The 23604-nt window shown below is 42.3% G+C and overlaps 1 protein-coding gene across 3 annotated transcripts in view; it reads left to right on the top strand.

Annotated features, from left to right (window-relative positions):
• The window catches only part of MYO19 (myosin XIX), a 349059-nt gene that overhangs the window by 59634 nt on the left and 265821 nt on the right, over positions 1 to 23604 (top strand). Inside the window, exons 1-5 of one of the 3 annotated variants that reach the window (XM_085649445.1) lie at positions 3187 to 3324; positions 4729 to 4873; positions 6942 to 7090; positions 18753 to 18866; positions 19675 to 19807. In XM_085649445.1, the coding sequence (XP_085505571.1) occupies positions 4744 to 4873; positions 6942 to 7090; positions 18753 to 18866; positions 19675 to 19807 (526 nt within the window). In that variant the 5' untranslated portion in view covers positions 3187 to 3324; positions 4729 to 4743. Of the gene's footprint in view, positions 1 to 3186; positions 3325 to 4289; positions 4428 to 4728; positions 4874 to 6941; positions 7091 to 18752; positions 18867 to 19674; positions 19808 to 23604 lie in introns of those variants that run through there. The other 2 variants (XM_085649444.1, XM_085649443.1) reach the window with 2 other exon arrangements.

The raw sequence follows: 23604 nt of genomic DNA, 5'->3' as shown, positions 1-23604 counted from the left end.
AAGTTTCCGAATGTTGCTGGCGCAGTGGATATTCACATGGTGAGGAATCCACAGGCAGATACTGTATCCACCAGAAAAAGCGTCACCGAAGGTAAGTAACTTGTTTGTTAGCGAGTTAGATGAGAGGATTGCTTTCGAGCAAGTCTCTTTTCTACGAGTCCTTACTCCATCACTTTGAATTACAGGAATTTATTTCCTGCCAGACCTGGGCTGGCCCGGTGTTTTCGGCCTGTTGGAAGAAGTGGCACATATTCAGAAAGGCTTTTTTGAGGACAAATTCAAGGTGCCGATGGGCCTGCATGATCTGATTGGGCAGTTCAAAAACTGAACGGTAGGTCTGGGCGGTTAATACATTTAAATGTTTTGCCAGTTTCTCCCTCACAATTTCAGAGCCATATGCTACGGAGGGCGGATGTTTAACTGCCATCTCCTGCTGTAGAGGTCCGAGGATAGGACCATGAAATGTTTTTACGAGCTGCCGAAACCCTGGTCTTAAAGAGGCTGCCTTTAGCTTCATGCCCTCCATGTGCGGAGGAAATAAGAGCCTCTGAAGTCGAACACCACTCCAAGATACTTACAGTGCGAGGTGCACTCAAGATGGGAGCCACCTATTGGCCAGGTGCCTGGATATATCTAATTTTTTTAGTGAATTATCTAATAATTTATTCAGTTAGAAGAGAGCACCTTCTAGCAGGTAGGGGGGAGTGGGGAGCTTTGCACAATGCTCAGGGTCGACACTTATCAGGCCAGGCCAGGGCTTAGTGAGTGGTGAGATAGATAGTACGATCATGGAAATTGACTTTTTTTTTCCAGCCAATCTCCAATGCAAAATGTGTAGCTTCATTGATCAAGTCTGAAAGCCCCTCTTCCAGATTTTTTTAAGTCTATCCTTTGAGACTGCTTCCCGAAACTATTGTTTTTTCCCCAAAAATCAAGTTTTATATACATACATAGTGAGTGGAATTGGTCAGCGGGCTTCATCCACCGACAAGTTAAATTTATCATTCACATTTTATTTTGACCCACTACAGCATACAGCACGGGCAGTTTGGTCAGCCCATTTTTAGGTCTCGCCTGGTGCTAGCAGCCCGCATCCGCGTTTGTGAATCAATACGGATTCCAAAGCATGCACGCGGACGGACAGATGTGCACGTGTGGCGTTTCTGCACAACACGCACATAGCGCGCTTTCGCTTGTTCTTTATCCCGCTCCATCTGTTGCAGCCTCCTTCTCAATGTGTTCCTCGTTTCCACTGTTTTCATCTTCTATCATTTCCGTGTTTACCTCTTATTGGCTCAGCTTTTCCTACACCCCATACACATAGCTGTACTCTTCTGTATACAGTTACATCTTGCACGCTCTCCATCTATAGCAGCCTTTTATTAAACAAATGCGGCACAGTGGATTTTCCTTGTTTTCTTTTGCTGTGGTGAGCGCTGCCTGTGCTCTGACTCGGTGCCTAGAAGCCCTCGATGTTATTGGCTGGGCGAGGATGGGTCATTAGAGCTGCTGATTAGGAACTAGGCAATCAGACTTGAGTCCCGGCGTCGGCTCAGCACCCTGTGATTCCAGGCAAATCGCTTCACCTTCCCTTGTTCACAATATGAATGCGTCCCTGTGTTATGTAACTGTTGCTCGTGTAAAGGGCTCCCTCTGGTTGGTTTCACATTAAATGAAACTGCTCTGATGAGAACTAAACGAGATCGGAGTCCAGCCCGCCCCAGACCTTCAAGGCTGAGAGGGAACCCACCAATCGGAAGGAAGACCAGCAGCGCGTCGTCATTCACCAGGTGGATCATGGCTTCTGTCCTTTTTTCTTCCAGTCTGATCCTTTTCACAGTGCTTAGAAGCCCCCGTCACCTGTCCTGGCTGTAGACCACAACGAGGTGTCTGCACAGGGGTGTTACCTCCAATCCCAGTTGCTTTTTTGTTTTAAAACACCCTTTATATGTACTTTATCAGCTTGTCACACCTCCATGGCATAATAACCTGCCTGTGAGATATAACTTATTGTTTGAGAACGCACCAGGCCTTCACAAGACTGTGAATAAACATTTTCCATTTGATAACGATAAAGACGACCGACCCATGCCTCTCTTGTGTCTGGATAGCATGTTTTGACTCTCACTCAAACATCTCCCTGTGTGTTCAGTTCACAAAACAATCATAGTGCTATGCAGAGTCTGTACGTTTTTTAAATGACAACTACATTTTGGGGCATTTTGGAAAACACTTGCTTTTTGTAGTTTAGCATCTCGGTGGTGTTGGTAAATCGGTTTCAAAGTTTTCATTTAGCTGAAAGGCGTGTTTCTGTTTTTACGTGCAATACTTAACAGACTTGCATACATGTCAATTCAATCCCCATTCATCGCAGTCTCATCATATTTTGTGCTGGCTATATGATCTGCTCACACCTTCAGCTTTAGCATACCAAATAATCCCATATTAAGAAGTATATAACAAGCATTTGCAATGCAGGAGGTCTCGCATTTACGCGAGTTTGAGCTATTGGCATTGTAAATGACAATGCGTTTTATTTCTGCTTCAAAAACTAAAACAGAAATAAAAGGCTTTGTCATTTACAATGCCAATAGCTCAAACTCTTGTAAATGCGAGACCAGTTGCATTGCAAATGCTTGTTCCTAATAGTTCCCTTCACTGAGTGACTGCACAAAGGCTCTGTGCAATTTTCACATCCGCTTAAAATAAAACTAAAGTGAAAGGACCGAAGTCTGGTTTGAAGTGTGCTTTAAAATCCGGTTTTCTTTGATTAATTGTGTTACATTAACTTTAAAAACTGGTTACTTATTTTGCCTGCACACTTCTTGAAATGTATGTTTTATATACAGTGGTTAAGTATCAACCTGCTATTTGAGTGCTTGGTTAAGTGGCAATTTATTTTTGTTTCTTCACAAACAATAATGAGATGCATGATGCAACTGAAAGGTTTATTGTTTAAACATGTCAGTAGCAAGACAGCTACATCTTTGAATGTTTTTAAAATTGTATTGCAATAATACGGTGGCCAATTTTTAGGTGACAACATATTTTCTTTGTATTCCTTTTTATTTTTGTAGCATAAAATAATTTACACCTCCCCATGAGCTTTGGTGGATTTCTCAAGCTGTAAATTGCAGCTCACTTCTTTGGCAGCAACATTCTTTGTGGAATGCAGTCGTTAGTGTTATCTGAACACGTCGGACCTGTTTCCAGTAGCTACGGAGGTGTGTGACCTCTGCTTGGGATTTTCAAGGAGACTGGTTCAGTCCGCGGCTGGCGGATTATGGGCTTTCTGCAGTCTTTTGCATTTTTCGAAAGAAAGAAGTATGTTGCCAGATTATTTGGACCGCTCACATGGATTTATTTTTGTATTAATACCCAATTGCTTGTCTTCCAATCCCTGCTGCGCATAGTTCCACGTTTTCGAAATTAGTTTTTTTTGTTTCCTGTAACTTTCGTGCGTGTATTGAAAGAGGGCGTGGCTTCTCCTCTCGCCTCCACTCCCACTCGTGTTTAATAGTTACAGAGGCAGCTGTGTCCCAAGTAGTAAATGCTAGCTCACACCAGGGTGGCGGGGAAACAAACCTGCCTTCTTTGGGAGATGAGCAGTTCGTGCATGCTGGCACCATTCTGCCAATGCTAACCAACTCCCTATTTACTGTCTCACAGTCCACTGGTGTAACAATAGTCCCTGCGGGCGGCGGGGGAGGGGAATGGGGGTAGAGGGTCGAGGACGAGCTCCAATTGGGGTCCCCTCCGGCACTGTGCTTGAGAGGGCCTGACAGGGTACTGAGCGGCGGGGGGTTTGGATGTGGGGCGCATTTATGCACTTTGCAGTGGAGACCCCCACAAGATTTGTTATGCCACTATCAGTCTTCTTACATGCAAACCTCGCGAGCCTGCGAAGGTAGTAACCGCCCAGTAACTGAACTCCAGTGGGACGTATGGCCAGTCAGTGAGAGGTGCTCAGCGCCCCCAGAACGCTAGTTTTCAAAAAACACGAATCCACGTTTCCTCGAAAGGCTCCGCCTTCTCTATAAGCTGTGCCCCTGATCGCCGCCCCCGGCCCCATCTGACTTTCCGAAGTTCTTCCGGCTGCAGAGCTATCACTGTGACTTGCCCTACCATACATATTCTATAACTCCTAAAACACCTCACCCGCCACTACTATACATGACTTTGAAAGTTATAAATACTAACCTGTTTGTGTAAGGTACCAAACGTCTCCAAAAGGTAGCGTGGCACATGGGTATTATGCAAAAGCAGATGTTAGAGCTGCGGGGCCTCGCGGTTTGGGAGAGGAGCTTTCTAAGCTAGACCCAGCATTGGCGGTTGTACCTGCAGACAGGTCTATTCTGAGAAGGCTGTGGATTGATGAAATAGCCGTTAAACAAAGCCGGAATCTTAAATGAGCATCACCTTTTCAGGTAAAGTTATTATTGCGTTTTTATTAGTAAAATAGCAACTAGGTCATCGTGTACGGTATTAGTGCTTAAAGTTATTGTGAAACAAGCATAGGCAAAGCCAATCAGTCTGCTTTGGCTGCCGCCTTCTCTGCTTTGGCAGTGCTTGTTTTTTGCAAAACTTTATTATTGGGGAAGCTCCAAGGCCCTCGTCGATCTAACCAACACCAGGCTATTGTCACAAATTTGGCATAGTATCGAATTTAAAAATTGAAAGCCGAGATTTGTCATTGCTCAGTATCTCTTACTAATCTCTCTCTTCTAGAAAAATGGACCAAAGATGAATCCGCCGGGCCGCACAAACCTGAACGACTCATTGGAGGACGAGGTCAAGGCTTTCTTGATCGAGGAGGATAAACTGCATCAGTTTGACGATCTTACTAAGGTTAACCCTGTGAACACTGCAACAGGTAACACTACTTACTTATAATGATATTATGTTCCTGAAGCACTTTCAGGTCCTGGTAACTGTTATTACTCACCTCATAGGTAATTGATTGCCTGCGAGGCAACTCTGACAAACCTATTGTTAAATACCACACTCATGCGTACAACCCTCCTCCCCCCTTTCATGGCCAGATTGCTACACCATGCCCTTCAGCATCCAGGTCCTAAAAAATACTTTCCATCTTCCAAGAACCAGCAGCCAGTATATTGTAGCCTTGTCACTTTGTGAAATCTTGTCTCTTCCCATGTGCCTGAATATCCAACCTACGACCGCTTATCATTACTATGATAGCTGGATGGATCCTGTTTACCAAAATGGGAACCCATAAAAACACATCTGTGGCAGCAATACTTTTATGGTCAAGTTTGCACTCCAGGAACTCTAAAATCGAAATCACAAAAAGAAATGGAATACACAATATGGTACAGTGGGAAAAAAGGCATGTAAACCTCTAGTAAATCATGATAAATTATGTTCACATTTCCCAAAAATACATTGTAGCCATCAATGCATGGTGTGAAAATAAATATAATTAAACATTTTAGGGTTTTAAAGAAATTACTAATCACCTGTAGGCCAGGTGAGATATTTGCAGAAGGTTAGAGCAATGTGCAGAAGAAGCAGTGTACCAAAATGGGTAGTAGACCAGTGGTTCTTAACCTGTGGTCCATAGGCCCCTGGGCGTCCACAACGCCTATTTAAGGGGTCCGTGAACTGCTTAGAAAATTAAATATTAACAGGTTAATAAAGTGTATATAAATAAAAAAGCAAATACTGTACTTGAACATTTTAAAACGTTTTGTAAATGTGCAGGAATTTGAATCTTTGAATTTAAAAATGTAGCTAGTATCCTTAGACTGGTTCATGGGAGCAGTGCAAGTGCATCAAGCAGAATATAGTATGGATATTGAGTGGTCTCAAGTGAATTTAGCAAAGCTCACACCCTCCTATTGATTTTTTTAATATGTTGATTCATTGAATTAAATAAAATATTTAATAATTTGTGTGTTTGATGAATGCCTTTTGCTATATTTTGTGTGTATTGTTTTGGAGTTCAAATAATCGAAAATGCTTAGGCTGGGAATCTCCGGCTCCCAGTAATGACTCATTGGGGGGTCTCCGGATTCCAATAATGATTTAGTGGGGGTCATCTGGTTCCAGCAATGATTTAGTGGGGGGTCCACAGAAGTCAAAAGGTGAGGAACTACTGCACTAGAAAGGGCCTAGTTGGCGGGCTCAAGTAGCCCTTGAGCTAGCAGCATCACACCATGGTGCTTCTGCCTCGCCAGAATTTGTTTTGTACACTTCCTGAAATAGTTTTTAGGAAGTATCTTACTACTTTTACCACTGGCCGGCTGGTTTACTGATCTGTAACATCTTGGTATTGCTCCTACAAACTTCAAATCTCTGCAACAGCAATTTCTTCCCACTTTTGTTGGGATGGGTATAATGATTTTCGCCGAATGGTAAGGGTGTAATCTAGTGACTACGAGTCAGAACCCTTGGATAGTTAATTTCTGAGAGTATGCAAAATCACACTGGAGGAAAGCCCACACCTGGGTATTCACCACTGAGGGTATGCATATTCACAGCACCTGGTTTGTACTTTGATTCTGGGGTTATATACCTAAAAAAACACTTGTGTGAGGGCTGTGGGTTGCTTTCCTATAGTATGATGCACGATACAGTTGTTTCTTCCCTTTATTAGTATGATTGAGATGTCTGGCATGAAAGCTGATGTATTTATACAGTATAATAGCACATGCACATATTTTTCCAAGGAAACGCTGGTGCAGACATTAGCTACTCTTGCAAAATCATAGTTTATCTTTGTTTTGGGTGTAAAAATATATAAAAGGGGGCCTGTGATCTTGCTGTGATTAGTAGAAAGCTTTTTTTTAGGTTTTTGAAGTATAACATGAATACATACTTATGCATGAAAAAATAAACCCTATTCTTAACCCAAATTTTAGAAAAATTATTGCATAAAACTTTTAAGCAGACTTTGCACAATTACTTTTTTGTTGTAGTATTGAAATGTCTACAAGCAAGATACGCATCATCTGTTTTTTATACGAATGCTGGCTGCACCCTTGTGGCTGTCAATCCATTCCGGCCTGTTTTTCATCTCTATACACCCGAGTTAATGAAGGAATATCACACAGCGCCTCGACCTCAGGTAAGTGCTTTATTAATGATTTAATAGTTAGATTAACATAGTACGTTTTAATAAGAACACTTGTGGCCAGTAGACTAGGTTTGCTTTCATATTAAGGAATTACTGGAACCTGAAACACGAGAAAAACATTCTGAAAGATCCTGTACCTGTCGTACCATGCATGCATGGTGGGAGAAAGCAGTGTAGTGTACTAGCCAGCTGAACATCAGCTTGCGGCTAAAATAAATGCATATTCAGCTTTTGTTCATAGACCATGCAATACTGGGCACTACTTGTTTCTTAGCTGATTTGCAGGGAGCACCTAAGGATATCTGAGTATGTCAATATTGTAGACTGCTAAAAAAAAAAAATGGAAACAAAATCAGTTTGACCCTTTCATTCAGTAGGTGATAATTAAGTTTAGCTAGATTCTGGAATTTAAAACAGATTAGCATTTTTAAGGTAAATATGTATGCAAGACTGATATTTAGGCAGTCTGTATTTTTCATGACTGTTAAAATCTGTTTTACTTGGTGGACTACATTTGACATGAGGATCTTTGAGGAAAATTTAGCAACACTTCAGGCTTTTGTTTTTATCTTCGCAAAATTTCCAAAAACAATTGCAGCTTGTTTTTTGTCTCATTGTTGAGGCATCAGAATTATTGTGCTGTGCTAAATAGGCAATGAGTCATCCAGACACCCGAAGTACAACAAGATGCAGAACCACAGATCTCTCTGCCTCAGTGAAATGAGCATCAATTTAGTAAGTAACCCAGTGATGTTACACAGGTCACATGCATATTTCTATAAACAGCAGTGCATTTATGATAACACCTACTTTGTGACTGCACAATGGCTTGGCCCAGAAGATTGCACGAAAGACCCACCCATATGGGCTTTTTTGGCCATGACCTGGGAATGGATGCAGCCCAAATTCACTACCAGATCAATATCTAATCTACAGACCTACATAAACTGGAGCGTGTGTGTATCAACTCCCAGGTATAAAAATGTATATGCAAATACACCAAAATAATGCAGAAACTGTCTAGCCAACTTCCATGCAGAAAAATTCTTCCAAGACGACCACCATTAATTGCTTTAGTGATGTCACCAGTGTACAACCGCTAGCTTGTTCATGCCTTAACATATGCTGTGCTATAAAGCATAAATTCAATGTAGAGAATATTATCTTAGATCAAAAATTAGACATATTTTTTAAATGAAGACCTGGGTGACTGGTGACTTCTGCTTATGGTTAATGGTCTGATACCTCCAGACCCAACGCTACTCCTGTTTAGGAAAGCGTTGAAGACTCACCTCTTTAAAGAACACTGCATCACAATGCATTAATTGTCCACAACTCTGCTTCCTCTCTTGTTACCCGCTTACTTTAATGTTGCCTTTGACCATGAGCAACGCTCCACTGCCTTTTTGCTAGGTTCGTGCTATAAAAATACCATATACATACATACCTTCAGAGTGCAAATCACTGTCAGTGTCCACACAATTTACTGCTGAAATAGCCGATTCTGAAAGCTTAATTGAAAGCTGAAATGATGCTAACCAATAAATTGCCTCTCCTCAATACACCAAATGCTTTCTGTGGAAATCGTCTTCTACCATCTGGCACCAGCCCTTCCCTTTGTCAGAGAGGAGTCCGGTGTGAGGTAGGGAGAATGAAAGACCCAGAGCACAGAAGAGTAACAGTAAAAGAGTGTGGCAGGAGAATGCATCTGCTTCAGAAATGTATGTGTACGCTGCAGGCTACAATTTATGCTAACTTAAGATATTAAAAGGCCTGCCGCTTGGGGCAGAGCTGACAGGCTAGGGATTACAAACCTCTCTACTCCATGCAGGTTCAGGTTCTGAAACAAGTTTTAGACATTTGTCCAAAAACATTCTAATAAAAAAAACACACACACTTAACAGTTAAAACATTTAAAACAATTACAACATTTAAAATGACCACTCTCCTGGCTACCCTACCCCTCCCCCCCCCCCCCCCCAACTCGCTACGTTTCATGATTAAAATTTTATTTTGTTTCACATATCGTAAAAACTGAGCAATTACAACTGCCACATCTAGATAACGCATTTCGGACAATAACTCCACAGCTTTATTCCTATGGAGAGCATCATATTTAAAAATCAGTGGTTTTAAAAACTTGATTCGATTTGCAAAATAAAAGGTGCAGTCCATAAGAATATGAATAAGGGTACATCTAACATTCAAAGGGCAGGGGCAGAGACCACTATTATTCTGTTCCCTGATCCTGTGTGGGCGGGATGAGTAGATTGGATTGCATCTCACCCTAGCCCTTAAAATTTCATTCCTCAATCCCGGGCCTGGTAACCATGATAGATGGGGAAATACAGTATCCTGGCCCAATGTAGCAATTTAGAAGCTAATGGATGATCTCTTCTCTAGAAATGGGAGCCAAGATGTAACTTTACCACTATTTATATGAAGGTTCCTTAGTGCAATTATTCTGGTTCTTACGGCCTTTGCCCACATCCTCTCACTACTTTAGATCTCTTCCCAACACAATTTGGAGACTTTAACCATCTCATCATCCTCCAACAATATGTTGAAATATCTTAGTGCCCGAGTAGAGGCCGCCATATTCCAAGACACCAGATTGCACTCTCTCCTTAGGGCCTGAACCATAGTACCTTGGGGGAGTGACAAAAGTCTTTTAAGCACCACCCCTTCAATCTATCCCATTCATATGTTTGGTCGAGGGAAAAAACCTCTCCCCCCCATACAGGCCTAAAGGCGGTATCTTCCCTTCATATGCCTTTAGTAATGGGATATGAGAGAGCTCCCCAAACCTACCATTGAATCTTGACAGACAACTGGCCTGCAATAGGTTCCTCTGCTTAGTGGCTTCCCAATGAGCACCCCAATTTAAATTTCTCCTAAAAATTAAACCCAGGTATTTATATTGATCGGCTTGCTCCACCACCTGCGTACCTAAGTGCCAAGAAAAACTCTCTACTTTTTTTCCAAAGATCATGATCTTGGTCTTTTCCGGATTGATACGGAGCTGGTTCTGCTTGCTATAGGTTGCCAGGGCATTGAGTTTTCTCTGCAAACCTATTTGGGTATAATCCAATAACACCAAATTGTCTGCATAAAGCAAACAAGCAATATGCTGGTTCCCAATTTTTGGCGAAAAGGACTCAGATTGGGAAATAAAGGTCGGCCAGAAATAAGCTAAAAAGCAAGGGTGCTAAAACGCACCCCTGGAGCAGGCCATTATCAATAGAAATGTTTTGTGATAACCGACCCGACTTATCCAACTCCACCTGAGCCCAATTGCCAAAGTGCAAAGATTGGAGTGCCCAAAGAAGATTTGGTGGTAGGTTCCAGGAGGAAAGTTTTCCCCACAGAGTATCCCTATCCACAGAATCAAAGGCTGTCTGGAAATCTACAAAGCAACAGCACATCCTTTTGATTTTCCTCCAGAGCCTTTCAAATAATGGCCCACAGAGCAAAACAGTGGTCTTGTAGTGGAATGACCCTCACAAAAGCCCCCTTGTTCTAGTGGAATTCGCTTAGTTTCTGCTGCCCAATCTTCGAGTTTAGCTAAAATGATCTTAGAAAATATCTTTAAGGAGATATCTAAAAGGCTTATCAACCTATAGTGCATAGGGTCCTGTTGTATTGTCTGAGAAGGGGTAGGGGTCTTTTGGGGTGTCGCCTAGAGGTTCCCAAAAGTAGACTAACTAGGCACGCTTAGTTATAAGGCAGGTCACACCTGCTGTTCTTTTTTTCAGGCAATTACAGGTGTCCAAGGACATGAAAGAATATATATATATATCAAAACTCAAAAGCAGTCTTGGGGGGTGGGGGGGAAGAGAGGTCTATACTAGATGGGAGACTGTCTTTTAAGGTTTCTGTTATCCTGAGGAAGTCTCCATCCTGTGGTTCCCCATTTCCCGGTTCTCTTGCTGGGGCCACAGTCCTCCTGGACCGCAGCAATGGATATCGGGGAGTCCTCCCCTCCTCTGGGACGTCCAGATACTTCCGCGTTTGTGGGCTCTGGAAGCGAGCCTCTGCCACACTTCGCCGTAGTCCTGCGTTTCACTCCTTCCGCCGCTGTCTTGGCGCTAGTCTCTCCGGCTTCCCTGGTCCGCGCTCCTCCTTCCTTTGAGCCTCCGTCTTCCTCCCTTTTGCTGTGGGCGTCACTCCTCCGCTTGACCACTGACGCCTTCCAGAGGAGTGAATGGTCTGGATCCATGATGAAGTTCCTGGCCAGCTAGGATTCCGTATCACAGGTCCGTACCAGTCCCTTTTTTAAAAATCGGTTTCACTATTGACCCCTTCCAGGACGAGGGATAAAGGCCAAAAATAGCAATCCAACTTAACAAGGAGGAGTAAATCTTCACTGAGAATCATATAACTGGGAGAGTTTGCCCGTATATTTTCTGATGTCCATCTGTACTAGAAGGTCCCTTATATAAATCTATCAGACAAGTGGCCCACTGGGCTTCAGAAATCATACAAACAAGTGTTTGCTGGTCATTTGATATGATTTCCTGCATCGCGTCCCACTTATTTTGGCTTTTAAATTTATCCAACTCTTGGGTGGCTGAGGGCACATTATAATGCCTAACACAGATGTGTGTATCCTAAATGCCACACCTTCCTCTTTAAGGATTCATCCAGCATTTACCAGGCCCACAAAGTTGTTTACTATTTCTTCTTCACTAAATATTTTGTTCCTCTGATAGATCTTGCTCATTGCATTGAGGGTTGGAGTAACTAGGGTGTCAACTGTTGGCTACCCAGTGAGGACCAGGAATTGGCAACTAACTTACAAATTAGTGATCAAATTAAGATATACCACCCTCAAGACCATGCTGTAAATATATAGGTTAGCAGCGGGAAGTCCAAATCTCCTGAAGAAGTTTAGTCTGACCAATAGTTCTGCAGTAGCTATACAGATCAACAATAATAGAACCTTGTGTTCGGAAAAGAATCTGTGGCTATCTCTATTATGCATTAAAACCCCACGTGTCGAATGCAGTCTTGGTAAAAAGAACATTTACAACCCAGAGATTTAGGATTTTCAATTAGGTGTTACCAAATTAGTAGCACGTTTTATAAACCGCATTTAAAAAGGTTGTCAAATTCTCAGATAAGTAATTTTTTTACAGTCCATAAGGGAAATACTCATACAAGGACAGAGTCTTTGACAAGAATGAGCAAAAGGGACAGCTCAGCAGGGCATTGCCAAGCTATGGTTCAGCAATGGAATCCAAGGGAAGTTCCGCTAGGCAAGAGGTTCCTGCCACCACCAAGGACAGGAGTCACTGTGCATCCATCAAATGAAATTGCCATACGAAATTTGGGGGATTAGTAGGGCTCATGTGGAATTGGCCATGAAGTCAAAGAGGAGGAGCCAGGGCAGGAGCGCGAGTGGGCTGCATCAAACAGCTAACGGTTCGACAGGTGGCTAATGGCTCAAAAAGGGCACCCTCCTCCTGGGGGAGAGCTATGATATAGATCAACTAGTCCGGCGAGGACATCGACTGTCACACCATCATCGTACGTTGTCCATGTGATCATCATCCGCTCACAAGGTGCAAAAAGTGGTTACATTAGCATTCTTTCCCATACAAATGGTCCGTTCTGGTCACACAGGTGAGTCCACAATAAGCTTATTTATTAGCAAAGCTTCCCATGTGCCAGTAGCAAAGGTTCATGTCTCACGTTAGTATCCATATATAAGTTGCAAATATGTTTCCACTCAGTCCTGAATTTCATGGGGTAAGTACAGAAACGCTACATGAACGTGCTGAAGAAAAATTGCTTCTGCTAGTCATCAAGTGACCATACAAACTTTAAGGAATGAAGTGAAATTAAGACATTGAGAGACAGCATATCATTAAAATTAAGGAACGTAATTAGTGTCAAAGGTAATTCAAGTAAGGCATTTGTCTTAATAGTCAAGTGTAATTAATTGTTTCTTGAAATGGTACGTAAGTGAGTATGGCCTACTACCACTTTCTGCTAAGTGTGCATGCGCAACGTGTAGTTATATATTTTATTTCATAATTTTCAGTTTAAGAATTCTAAGACTCAGCCCTTAAGGATTCTTCATTAAAAGATTCATCTTTCGGATTAATAGGTCTGGGCGTAGTTCGCATAGTTCTACTCGGCGGAACTCTGCGAAGTGCTGCAAAAACTCTGCCGCAATCCTATGTTAAGCAGTCCTGCTGGTTCTAAGTTACACGTTTGGACTGTAAGCACTTATCACTGTTGCATACTACAGACATTATCACATGCTTCTTTGTCCCTGTCCTTAGCCACCCACTAGTATTTGGAACTAGCTTGCAGTTTTATAGTAGTACATCCCTGTTAGCACTCCTGAGGTATTTCATGTAACCTAGATTTGACGTTCACTAGTGGCATACGCTTTTAATGCTGATAAGGAAACTTTCTGCCATGGACAACACATTAGTAATCTTAATTTGCTGTTTAGACAGATTCTCATTTCTCCTCTTAGGTTGCATGGACTCAGCAGCATTTATGAAACTTCTCAGTTTCTCATCTGACAAATATTAGTCACCTCCATGCTGTACAACTAGTGAATCAATTAAATGCATATCATCACAGGCTTCATTCTCCTCCTTCGATTCCGGCACACTCCGGACCACTGCTATCCTTCTAAGCAGTCTACCTTGGCATTCTTTACCCGCCAATGTGCTGTACCATGAAACTATATTCCAGCAGTTGTGTCCTCAACCTGCCCAGTTTCAACATCAATTGTGTTGTCCCATCCCCAGGTGAATGTTTACATTTCATCGCTACCCAAATGCAAGCATGCATCCTTCTTTATTACAGGGTTTTGATGTTGTGGGGGTCGTAAAGTGCGGGAAGCATAGACAATGGTGGCAATTTCTTACTATCAAAGTCCCTTTCTTTCTCTGCGCTGCCCATAAGTCTTGGTTGCAAATTACTCGTTCAGTTATAAATAAATCCGTAGAGCCTCAACTATGACCATAACTGCTCACCAGTCTCGAGCGATGGAACACCAACAGTAACACTTAAAACCCCATGGTGAGGTTTGCACGACCTCTGCAGAAATGAAATTATTTAAATACTCGCCTTGGAGGACCACTGTACTATATATTTTACCTTTCTCAATGTCCTGCCCATTCTGTTCGATGAACCAACACTTAACTTCAACTACAAATATGCTGTTTCTTTGTTGCCATAAACTAAGTTTTCATTTTGAAATACATGACTAATCGCCCCATTGCCTCGTAACAGATGGGAGACAGATTAAGCTTATTTATTTAATGCAGTTTTATATAGCGCAAACTTTACCCAAAGGTGTCCGAGCGCTTTACAAAAAGAACCAGGTAAATTCCAAAGGTACACAAGATAGACTAAACATGCTAACAAGTTACATATAAGCAGTTACAGCTACACAAGATAGGCTGAACTTGCTAAAATGTTACATACATGCAGTTACAACGCTAACAAGTTGCATATTTATATTGTAAAAAATATAAAAGGTCTCCGCGTTCGGTTACAACAGGAGTAAAATACATATTTGCAAAGTGGTCCTCATATGAGTGCCAGGTAGATTACAAAAGGTACACAAGATAGACTAAACACGCTAACAAATTACATATATACAGTTACAGGTACACAAGATAGGCTGATCACGCTAACAAGTTACATATATGTAGTTACAACGCTAACAGGTTGCATATTTATATTGTAAAAATATGAAAGGTGACAGCGTTAAGTTGAAACAGGAGTAAAATACATATTTACAAAGTTGTACTAATGTGAGTGCTAGACCATTGCCACCTGGGACTTTATAATGGGATAAACAGGACAAGTCTAAGACTGCAACAACAACAAAACAATACTGGAGAGGATCAGCTGAAGTACTTGTGAGTTATGGAGACTTGGGCAAGTTTCAGAAATCCGTTTGTTGAAGATGCCTGGGTCTTGGACGACTGTCGGTGCAAACTTTACATGTTTAAACCGCTTTACTACTCTTCTGTACCTGCACGTTTACCCGCCCCTCACACCCTTTCGGCTGCGTTCAGCTATCCCCATGCACTGCACTCAACTGTGACTGTGCGCACTTCCAATGTGACAGTGCACACTTTCTCCCTGGCATCCTCAAGCTTTCGCGATGGATAGCCCGATTGGTGTTACACAAACTGGAAAGCCTTCTAAGTAGCGCCATTGCAATTATGCAATTCTTTGGCTGCAGTGTATTGCTGCACTTGCCACATAATCCATCATCTGCCGCATAATGTGCTGATTTATTTAAAAAAAAATATAAATTTGAGCTCAAACAGAACAAAAGTTACTGAAACCGGTGCTATATTTGTTGCTGCATAGTAGCAAGTGCTGTGCAGAGTTTAACTGGCCATTTTTCTGATGCTGATTACTGCCTTTCCATGTTAGACCTTTGTCTAGGCAGTGTTAACATGTGGAAAAATGATCGCATAATGAAGTAAAACTGCCACAAATTTTGCCTCAGTACGCCACATTATTTGCCTTTTATTGCTGCACAGTCTAGTCATTCCTGCAACAGACTTGGTCTTCCCTTGCCATATAACGCCAGTTGCACTGCTTATATGGTACAACAAAGGCTGTAAGAAGAAATAGCCACTCTACTTGTTGGCAAGCTGTCTTCAAATCCAGTTGATAGAAGCACTTTGCAGCTCTGTGCATGCCAGTCTACTCATCAGTGAGAAGCAGTGAGTTAAAGTTAACTGAATGTTGTCATTAAAGCCTCAGAGATCAATGCAGGTGTGCGCTGCCAGATTTTTGTTGCAATAAATGCAAGCCATAGTGCAATCATTTTTGTGGCCCCTATGCTGCATATTTTGGACAGAATTTTGCAAATTCTATTCTTAAAATGGAATATGCATTAATGCGTGTTTCACTTGCATCATACCATGTTTCAAACGTATGGCGTGTGTAAACCATTTTAAAGTCCCTAATACTGACCAAATGCATCCTAATGGCGATTGGACTCCTAGTTTGTTCATTCCTTTGTAGTAGACATTACCTACATCTGGGTCAGATTGCCATTGTAAGCTCCCTTTTTTTCTGTGATCTAAGTTTTCTGTGGATATTGATTTTTATTGACATTTCATAACTACTTGTGCCTTCTAGTATCCCAGATTGACGGTTTTGGAAATGCCACAGACTCCAGGTGATATCAGCTCTCTTTACTCACCTCAGACATTGTGTGTTTGCAGGTAGCTGTACTTGTTTGTGTTTTACTCAAACTCTTTACAAATAGTGATTCTTGGCCCTAAATCCGTCAACAAACAATTATCAATGTCTTCTGGTCACCCAGCCTTATGAATGTGTTGTCTTTTTTTTCTCCTTTTAAAAAAAAAAATAATTACCAGCTGAAAGAGAACACAACAACATAACCGAGATAAGGGGACCAAATACAATGCTTAACAGAAAAATGAAAATACAGAAAAATCATAAATATAAGAGCACAGTCAATAGCAAAACGAAATTTTGCCAGAACCAGTCTTGCTAGCGAGATAGAAAAGAAGTATAAGCTGATAGATTGGGGGGGAGGGTGAGTGGGGGGGGGAGCTGGTGAATTACACAACATAATAAACTTCTGATCCGCTACCACTTCTAAGTTTGAGATAGCATAGAGTTTACCTAAGACAAAGTCCCAATACAGACGTATTGCGGAGCAAGATGCAAAAACATGAACCGCATTAGCTCCTGCTAATCCACAGCGAAAACACTGGTCGTCCGGTCGAAGCTTCATTACAAAGAGACGATGAGGGGAACATTTCAGGGGATGTACCTTGATACAAGATACTTTCAAGGCTAGTTGAAACAGCACATTCCTGGGCCTAAGGTCCACAGCTGTTACTTCAGTGTTGAGGAGAGAGCTCTACTTATATGCCTGAAATGGGTAAACGATGTTATTCTGTGAGGATCGATAGATCACCTTGTAGACCAGCCCGAAGTTTCACTTTAGAGGAGCATTCCTTATAAGGTCAAAACTGGGGCTTTCAATACAGCGAAGATCCTCACCTTTAAGACTAAAGATAACACGCCTCATCTACAGGTACCTAAAGAAGACAATGGATTTAAAAGAGAACTACTGTTGTATGTTCAAAATTGAAACGAAAATGTCTGATGCAAATAATGTTCCTAAGGTAAGTAGGTTGCCTCTTCCACAGGCCTCCCTGAAGCCTGTGGCTCAGATACATAAGCTGATTTAATATGGTAATACCTGAAAAAAACGCTTAAATGAGTTCCAGATAAGATGAGACTTTTAGAGTCTTGAAGCAGGGTCGCTTAAAGTATGCGAGGTCCACAATCCCCACTCCTGGGAGTATACAATAACCAAGAGGTAAGAACTTTGAAACGTACAACCCTGAGGCCACAGTCCCATCCCAATACTAGCCACATATGTGAAACAAATAATTCCAGATAGTAAAACCTAAAAATTGGGCACGAAACCCCACCATCTTCCTTTGGTTGGTATTAAAAAACAATTTTACAACGAGGCTTCTGATAACTCCAGATAAACATCTGCCATAAAGCATCCACTTTAGCGAAGAAGGCCACGGGAAGAAAAAGCGGCATACGTCGAAAAATATACAGGTACCTAGGGAGGATAATTATCTTAATGAGGTTACAACTCCTGATAAGTCCCAAGTGGACACGATGCCACTTAAAAAAAAAAAAAAAAAAAAAAAATCCGTCAGTGTTAAAACAACTTTTTATAATTATTCTGAAGGATCTGCAAGATATTAATAGTTAAGATAACCCCCAAATAGACTAGTAACTGGACCCACCTCACGTCCTGTACTGATGGAGCAACATTTAATAGGATCTAGGTCTTGTCAGGATTTCGCTTGTAACCAGATACCTCATCAAATGCCTGAGCGGCAGAAACTACTGCTTTTAGGAATGTAAAGCATGTTCCTCATCCCCATATCCTTCATAGAATTTAAACTTTTCTTCACAATGGCTAGGAAATTTTATATTCGTATGTGCCAAATCTGGTTTCTGAACTTTTTGTTACTCCGTGATGGTGCAGTCTGGCTTCAAATCAAATTCATTGTATTATTCTGAAAGTCTCTCATTATAGCAAGTGTGCTCAATGCCGCCACCTAAGAATTTGTTTTAATTGGCAAGCTGCATTGTGAGAAATATTTGAGATGTACAACTGTACTGAGTTGTTTATCATATCCGTTTTCACGGCGTTTCACTGCTTCCTGAAGTTGTGATTTTAAGGCTAGTTATCAAGCGAGGCAGACTTTTCGAGGGTTGATGATCATCAAGCTGTACATCTTAGACTATAGCAGGGATCGGAGTTGCCTGCACAAAGTCCCCACACTTCATAAACATCAGCGTAAGTAGGAATGCATTGAGAACAGAAGATGCAGAGCCTAGAAGGAATGAAAGCTGGAGATGACCTAACTACCTTCCTGTAAGGACAACTCTGATAAATATGTTTTCTCAGTGCTTTGACCATATCTCAATGCATAATAAAGTATATAACTGCTATACATAAAAGCACCAATTATTATGTAGGTCTGTAGAATGAATTTTCATGCAACAGTTAGTAGTTGCTTTTGTGTTGCATTATAGTAAATCTGACTTTGGAAAAAAAGTGAAAAAAACTCTTTGTGCTTGGTTTCAGGAGCTAAAGCCTCATGTCTTCATCGTTGCAGAACAAGCCTACCGAAATGTTCAAAGCCAGATTCAACCAGTCAACCAGTCCATCATCGTTAGTGGGGAGAGTGGTGCGGGCAAAGTAAGAGTGCACTTCATAACTGTATTTATGTTTTTTTTTAGGTCCAGTACTAGTTTTGTCTGTTTTAAAGTGGTGCAGAGCAGTGCTAGGATTTTAATATCGTCTCCATCGTGGATCTGTTTTAAAAATGTGCTCTGGTTCTCAGTGATGCCGATGTTAGAAAGTGTATACTAAGAGCTTCACATAACCTTTGTTTTAACTGAGACTCAGTCTTTTTTTACTTTAAGCTTTTTTTTTTTTAATTGTATGCTTGCCGAAAATTACAGTATTTTACTAGCTTCTTGACTTGTTTCTTCCTGGCTTTAAATGTGTTCTATCTTAATGTTTACTGGGTTGGGATGCCTCTGGGTAGCTACGCACTCCAGAAATGTTATGTAATAATAATAATATTGCACGTGTAGTCTAAAATCTGAAAGTTAAGCCTCACAGAACATTGACAAAATCCTTTCACTCTTACAGCCTGCTTGAGAATTTAGCAATTGTCTTAGGGAACCAATGAGGAGATGGAAACTTTTTGGTTGGGCTGCGAGGCACTGCTGCCCCGTCGAACAATGTGCCACAACCTTCTCAATGCAGTCATGATTGTGGATGTGCGGTCTTACTTCACTGGGGAAGCCACCATGATGACATGGAGTAGGAGCCAGTGGAGTGTATGTTTTTAGAGGATGCAAAAGGGGTCATGGTTTGCAGAACCATGCAGCTGTAAACTCTGGAGCTTGTTTTCATTTGGGGCCATCGAAATGAAAGGGCCAGTAAACGTCAGTGTATATGATGTTAACTCCTTTATTTGTGTCTACTTTTTCCCCAGACCTGGACCTCCCGTTGTCTCATGAAGTATTATGCTACTGTTGCTGCTTCATCATCTTCTCAAATAGGGGTCCAAATGGTAGAAAGGATTGAGAGGAGAGTCCTGGACTCGAACCCTGTGATGGAAGCCTTCGGTAAATGCTAATTATTTTTATTACAGTTAATTAGGTCTGCCAGCTAGCTGTTGTAATCTACTGCATGTGAAAGGTGTGTGTATAGGTGCTTATAAAGCGCAAACCTAGCTTTGGAAGCCATGGTGCATTTTACAGAGCAGGATCAGATCAGGGTTGTGTAGAAGGAGATCAGGAGCTGTGGCAAGGCAAATTGTTGTCCATGATGAGTAAGGTACTCTTTAATAGTTGATGACTTAAAGTATGGCTGAAAATTCAAACAGCAGGGCCTGCTCTGTTACCAATTGGAACGTGGGGCTAATCAATACAATAAAACAGCAAGGAGTTCCTTGCAGTATATTTATAAGCAGTATATAATCATAAAGCAATTGATGTTGCAATGTATGACTTCAAGCAACGTATTGATCCATCAACCCGTATAAAGACCCTGTATATCAATTTTTGTGAATATATTTTATTAATTTTGCGTTAGAAGATCCTATAGGCAAAAACAAATTTTGCCTAGTGTTTCACAAATCGGACACCTTTTCTGTATCAGTGGAGATGACCTCCAGGGGAAGAGGGATGTCCCACATGGCGTTGAGCCAGTTTTGCAGCTGTCTGATGTTCTGTCCCATTGACCAACATGGTATGGATCCCTTCTGGTCATAATGGACCAGAGCGTGTAGTACTTCTTTAAACTTACGTGCCAAGATAATAGCCATAAGCTTAGCCTCGATATTCAACAAAGAGGAAAGCGCCTCTTTTTGACATGGTCACCCCCACTTTTTGCCTGGTATCTGATGCAGTTTTGAATGAAGCGCACTGGGTTCCTGCTGTCCAGGTCCCTAGTGCCAGATCTTTCACTGAAGTGGTACAATTGTTCCCTCAATTGGTAATACCTGTAGCACCCCCTGTAAGTCCCTATTAAATGGTACCCCTGGTACCTGGAGCAAGGAGATTAAAGAGGGCCCCTAAGGGCTGCAGCATGTATTGTGCCACCATAAGGGACCCCTCCGCACCAATGTGCAAACTGCCATTGTAGGCTGCGTGCCATGGTGCAGAGAAAAGTGAAGACCCGACATGGCACACCTCATGTGTGCCATGCCTGCAGACACTGCATGCAGAATAGGTAAGTCACCCCTACAGCAGGCCTTACAGCCCTAAGGCAGGGTGCACTATACTACATGTGAGGGCCTATCTGCATGGGCAGATATGCCCCTGTGATATCTACGTCGATTCTTAGATATTGCAAGTGAACAGAGAAGCCATTTTGAGTACATGTGCTGTACACTGGTGTTTCCGAGTTCCCCAGCTACATGAAGGCTTCACTGAAATTGGGGATGCGTGGTATCAAACATCTCGTATTCATAAACCCACACGGATTCCAGTAAGGCATTTATTAATACATGCCTGAAAACCTACCGACTACTAGTGTGCTGGCTGACTACCCAGCCTACCACCACAGACAGGATTTTGACCCCTTGCATTGTGAGATCCTGCGCTCTCTGAGGGCAGAACCAAAATCTTGCTCCGGCCGGAGGTGTTCTCACCTACTCCATATCAGGTTAGGAGGCTTCAAATGCCTCTACCGGGTTTGATATGGAACCCGATGCTTCCCCAAACAAGGGAAATGCCACCCCCTGCCCTGGGCCAATTTGGCACCAGGAAAGACTGCAAAATTAGTTAGTCAGGAGACATTTACCCCTCGCAGGCTAGTTTCACCCCTAAGGTGGGCTACCTGATGAGGATACATCTTTTAGAATTCCACTATCTTAGTTTTGGTGGAATTAGGCTCTCTGGGTCAGGGTTGTGCCTAGTTCCCACAGGAAGTGGTCATTTAGAGGGTGTAGACACCCTAAAGGTAAGCAGCCAATTGGCTACTACCTGTTACTCCCTGTAATGCCCTTGAATTGAGTATTTAGGTGTCATCCCAGACACCAGGAACTAAGATTTGACAGCTCAAGAAAAGAAGTACACAGAGCTTCAAGAAAAAGTGAGAACTGAAGATTGCTGTGGACTTTTAGCGCCACACCCTGCCTGCCGCACTAAGTCTCGAAAGTCGCGACTCGTCACACAGCAGACAGATTCCAAGAACGCCGGGAGATTGCCAGCCTTCGCAAATTGCCAATCAGTCTGCCATGGAGTAGAGGAGCTATTCCCCTGTCCAGTATACTGTGTTGCTGCTCCCTGGCCAGCCCGATGCAGCAGCCCCCAGAAAGAGGACCCTGTGCTCCTCTGTCAGATCTGTGCCCCCGCCCCTTGAGTGAAAGTATACTAGAAGCAAATGGTACCAGGGCACCGGACCCCTTGCAACAAGCAGAGACCGTGAGAGTCCAGTCGAGACTCCAAGGCAAAGCAGCCGTTGAGGGACGTCCGCACCGCAGAGACCCACTTCGAGTAGCCCAGCTGTCCTGTGTTTTGCACCCTCAACCGGTGAGACCAACGACCGCAAGGTCCCAAAGCGCATGGAGCCCAGCCAACATTTTCACTCTCCGCCAAGCGCCCGAACCCGGGTACTGGCAAATCAACTGGGCCCCTTTGTCCCAGGACCCTTGTGACCTGAACCCTCCATTGCCAAGTCTCCCTGTGCAGTCTGTTTCTAGGTGCCCCCCCTTCTCTTTACCGGCGTAGCAGGTTTAGCTACCAATGTGACCAGCACCTCTGCACCTGGATGCCCCAGGGCAGGTAATGAGAAGCTGCTGGTAGTATTTTGAACCTTGGCCCCTTACGACTCTAAGAGCCAAAGGAGATTCCTAGAAGCAGACCGTAAATACTTGTATGCTATCTATGCCTTTTCTCCCATAGGAAAGCATTGTGTTTAAAAGCGCATTTAAGTAACTGTTTTAGTTAGCTGCAAAATTCAATATTTACAAAAGTACTTTATTGCTATCGAAGTTCTTAATATCAAAATTTATATAAAAATACAACTTTTTTAAAAATAAATTGGTCTTGGATTTATTCTCAAGTGTGTGTCTCATCTATTGCCTTTTTGTGTCAACAAATACTTAGCACGACCCTCTGATAAGCCTAGCTGCTTGTCCACACTACCACAAAAGAGCATTTGGGATATATTTTGTACCTCTGTAAGCCAATTTGGGCTTGCCTGGACTCTGTACGCAGTGTACCTCGTTTTGGTCCACTATATAAAGAGCCAGCTTCCTACAGATGGTAAAAGCCACACTGTTTTTGGCTTACCATCTTTATATATTACTGTGATCAGGGCATGTTTTTGATCTTGGGGGAGCGCCTCTTGGGTGTAGGATTCCTCATACATTGCTGGGAGTAGGGGGCCCACCAGAGTTCCCAGTCTCTTAAATAATTCTGGGAGGAACCCATTGAGACCTGTGGTCTTCCTACTGCTTATGGTCTTCAACGCTTCAGATAGTTTGAGTGTGAGATCTCGCTCCAGCATCTCTACTTCATCATCGAGTTGTGGGAAGGCCAGCATTCTAAGGAAGTGTTCTGTCTCTGCCTCCTCCTCGTGAGGTCAGGATTCATAAAGGACCTATTAATATCGATCAAAGTGCCGAACTATCTCCTCCATTTGAGTAATCCTATCCTCGGTGCTGGAAATTGTCTCTCCCACCCATCTTGTTGTGTACTGATACTGGACTACCTTCCATAGGGACTGCCATGGACTATTGAACATTGCAGCCATATATATATTTAAAAAGTGATTGTATATGGAAGAGAAAATCGTTATTTATATTATCTCTGTTGTGTTTTTTTGTTTATCTATTTAAATGTTTGTTTGCCCGATAAACAATATTGGATACTTGGAATTGGTGTCTGCTTGTGCGTTTGGAACTAAACTAATG

This window comes from Triturus cristatus, chromosome 3_2 (genome assembly GCF_964204655.1).
Source record: "Triturus cristatus chromosome 3_2, aTriCri1.1, whole genome shotgun sequence".
Taxonomy (NCBI): domain Eukaryota; kingdom Metazoa; phylum Chordata; class Amphibia; order Caudata; family Salamandridae; genus Triturus; species Triturus cristatus.
The sequence above is the reverse complement of the archived record's forward strand: the minus strand, read 5'-3'. Positions and strand labels throughout refer to the sequence as shown.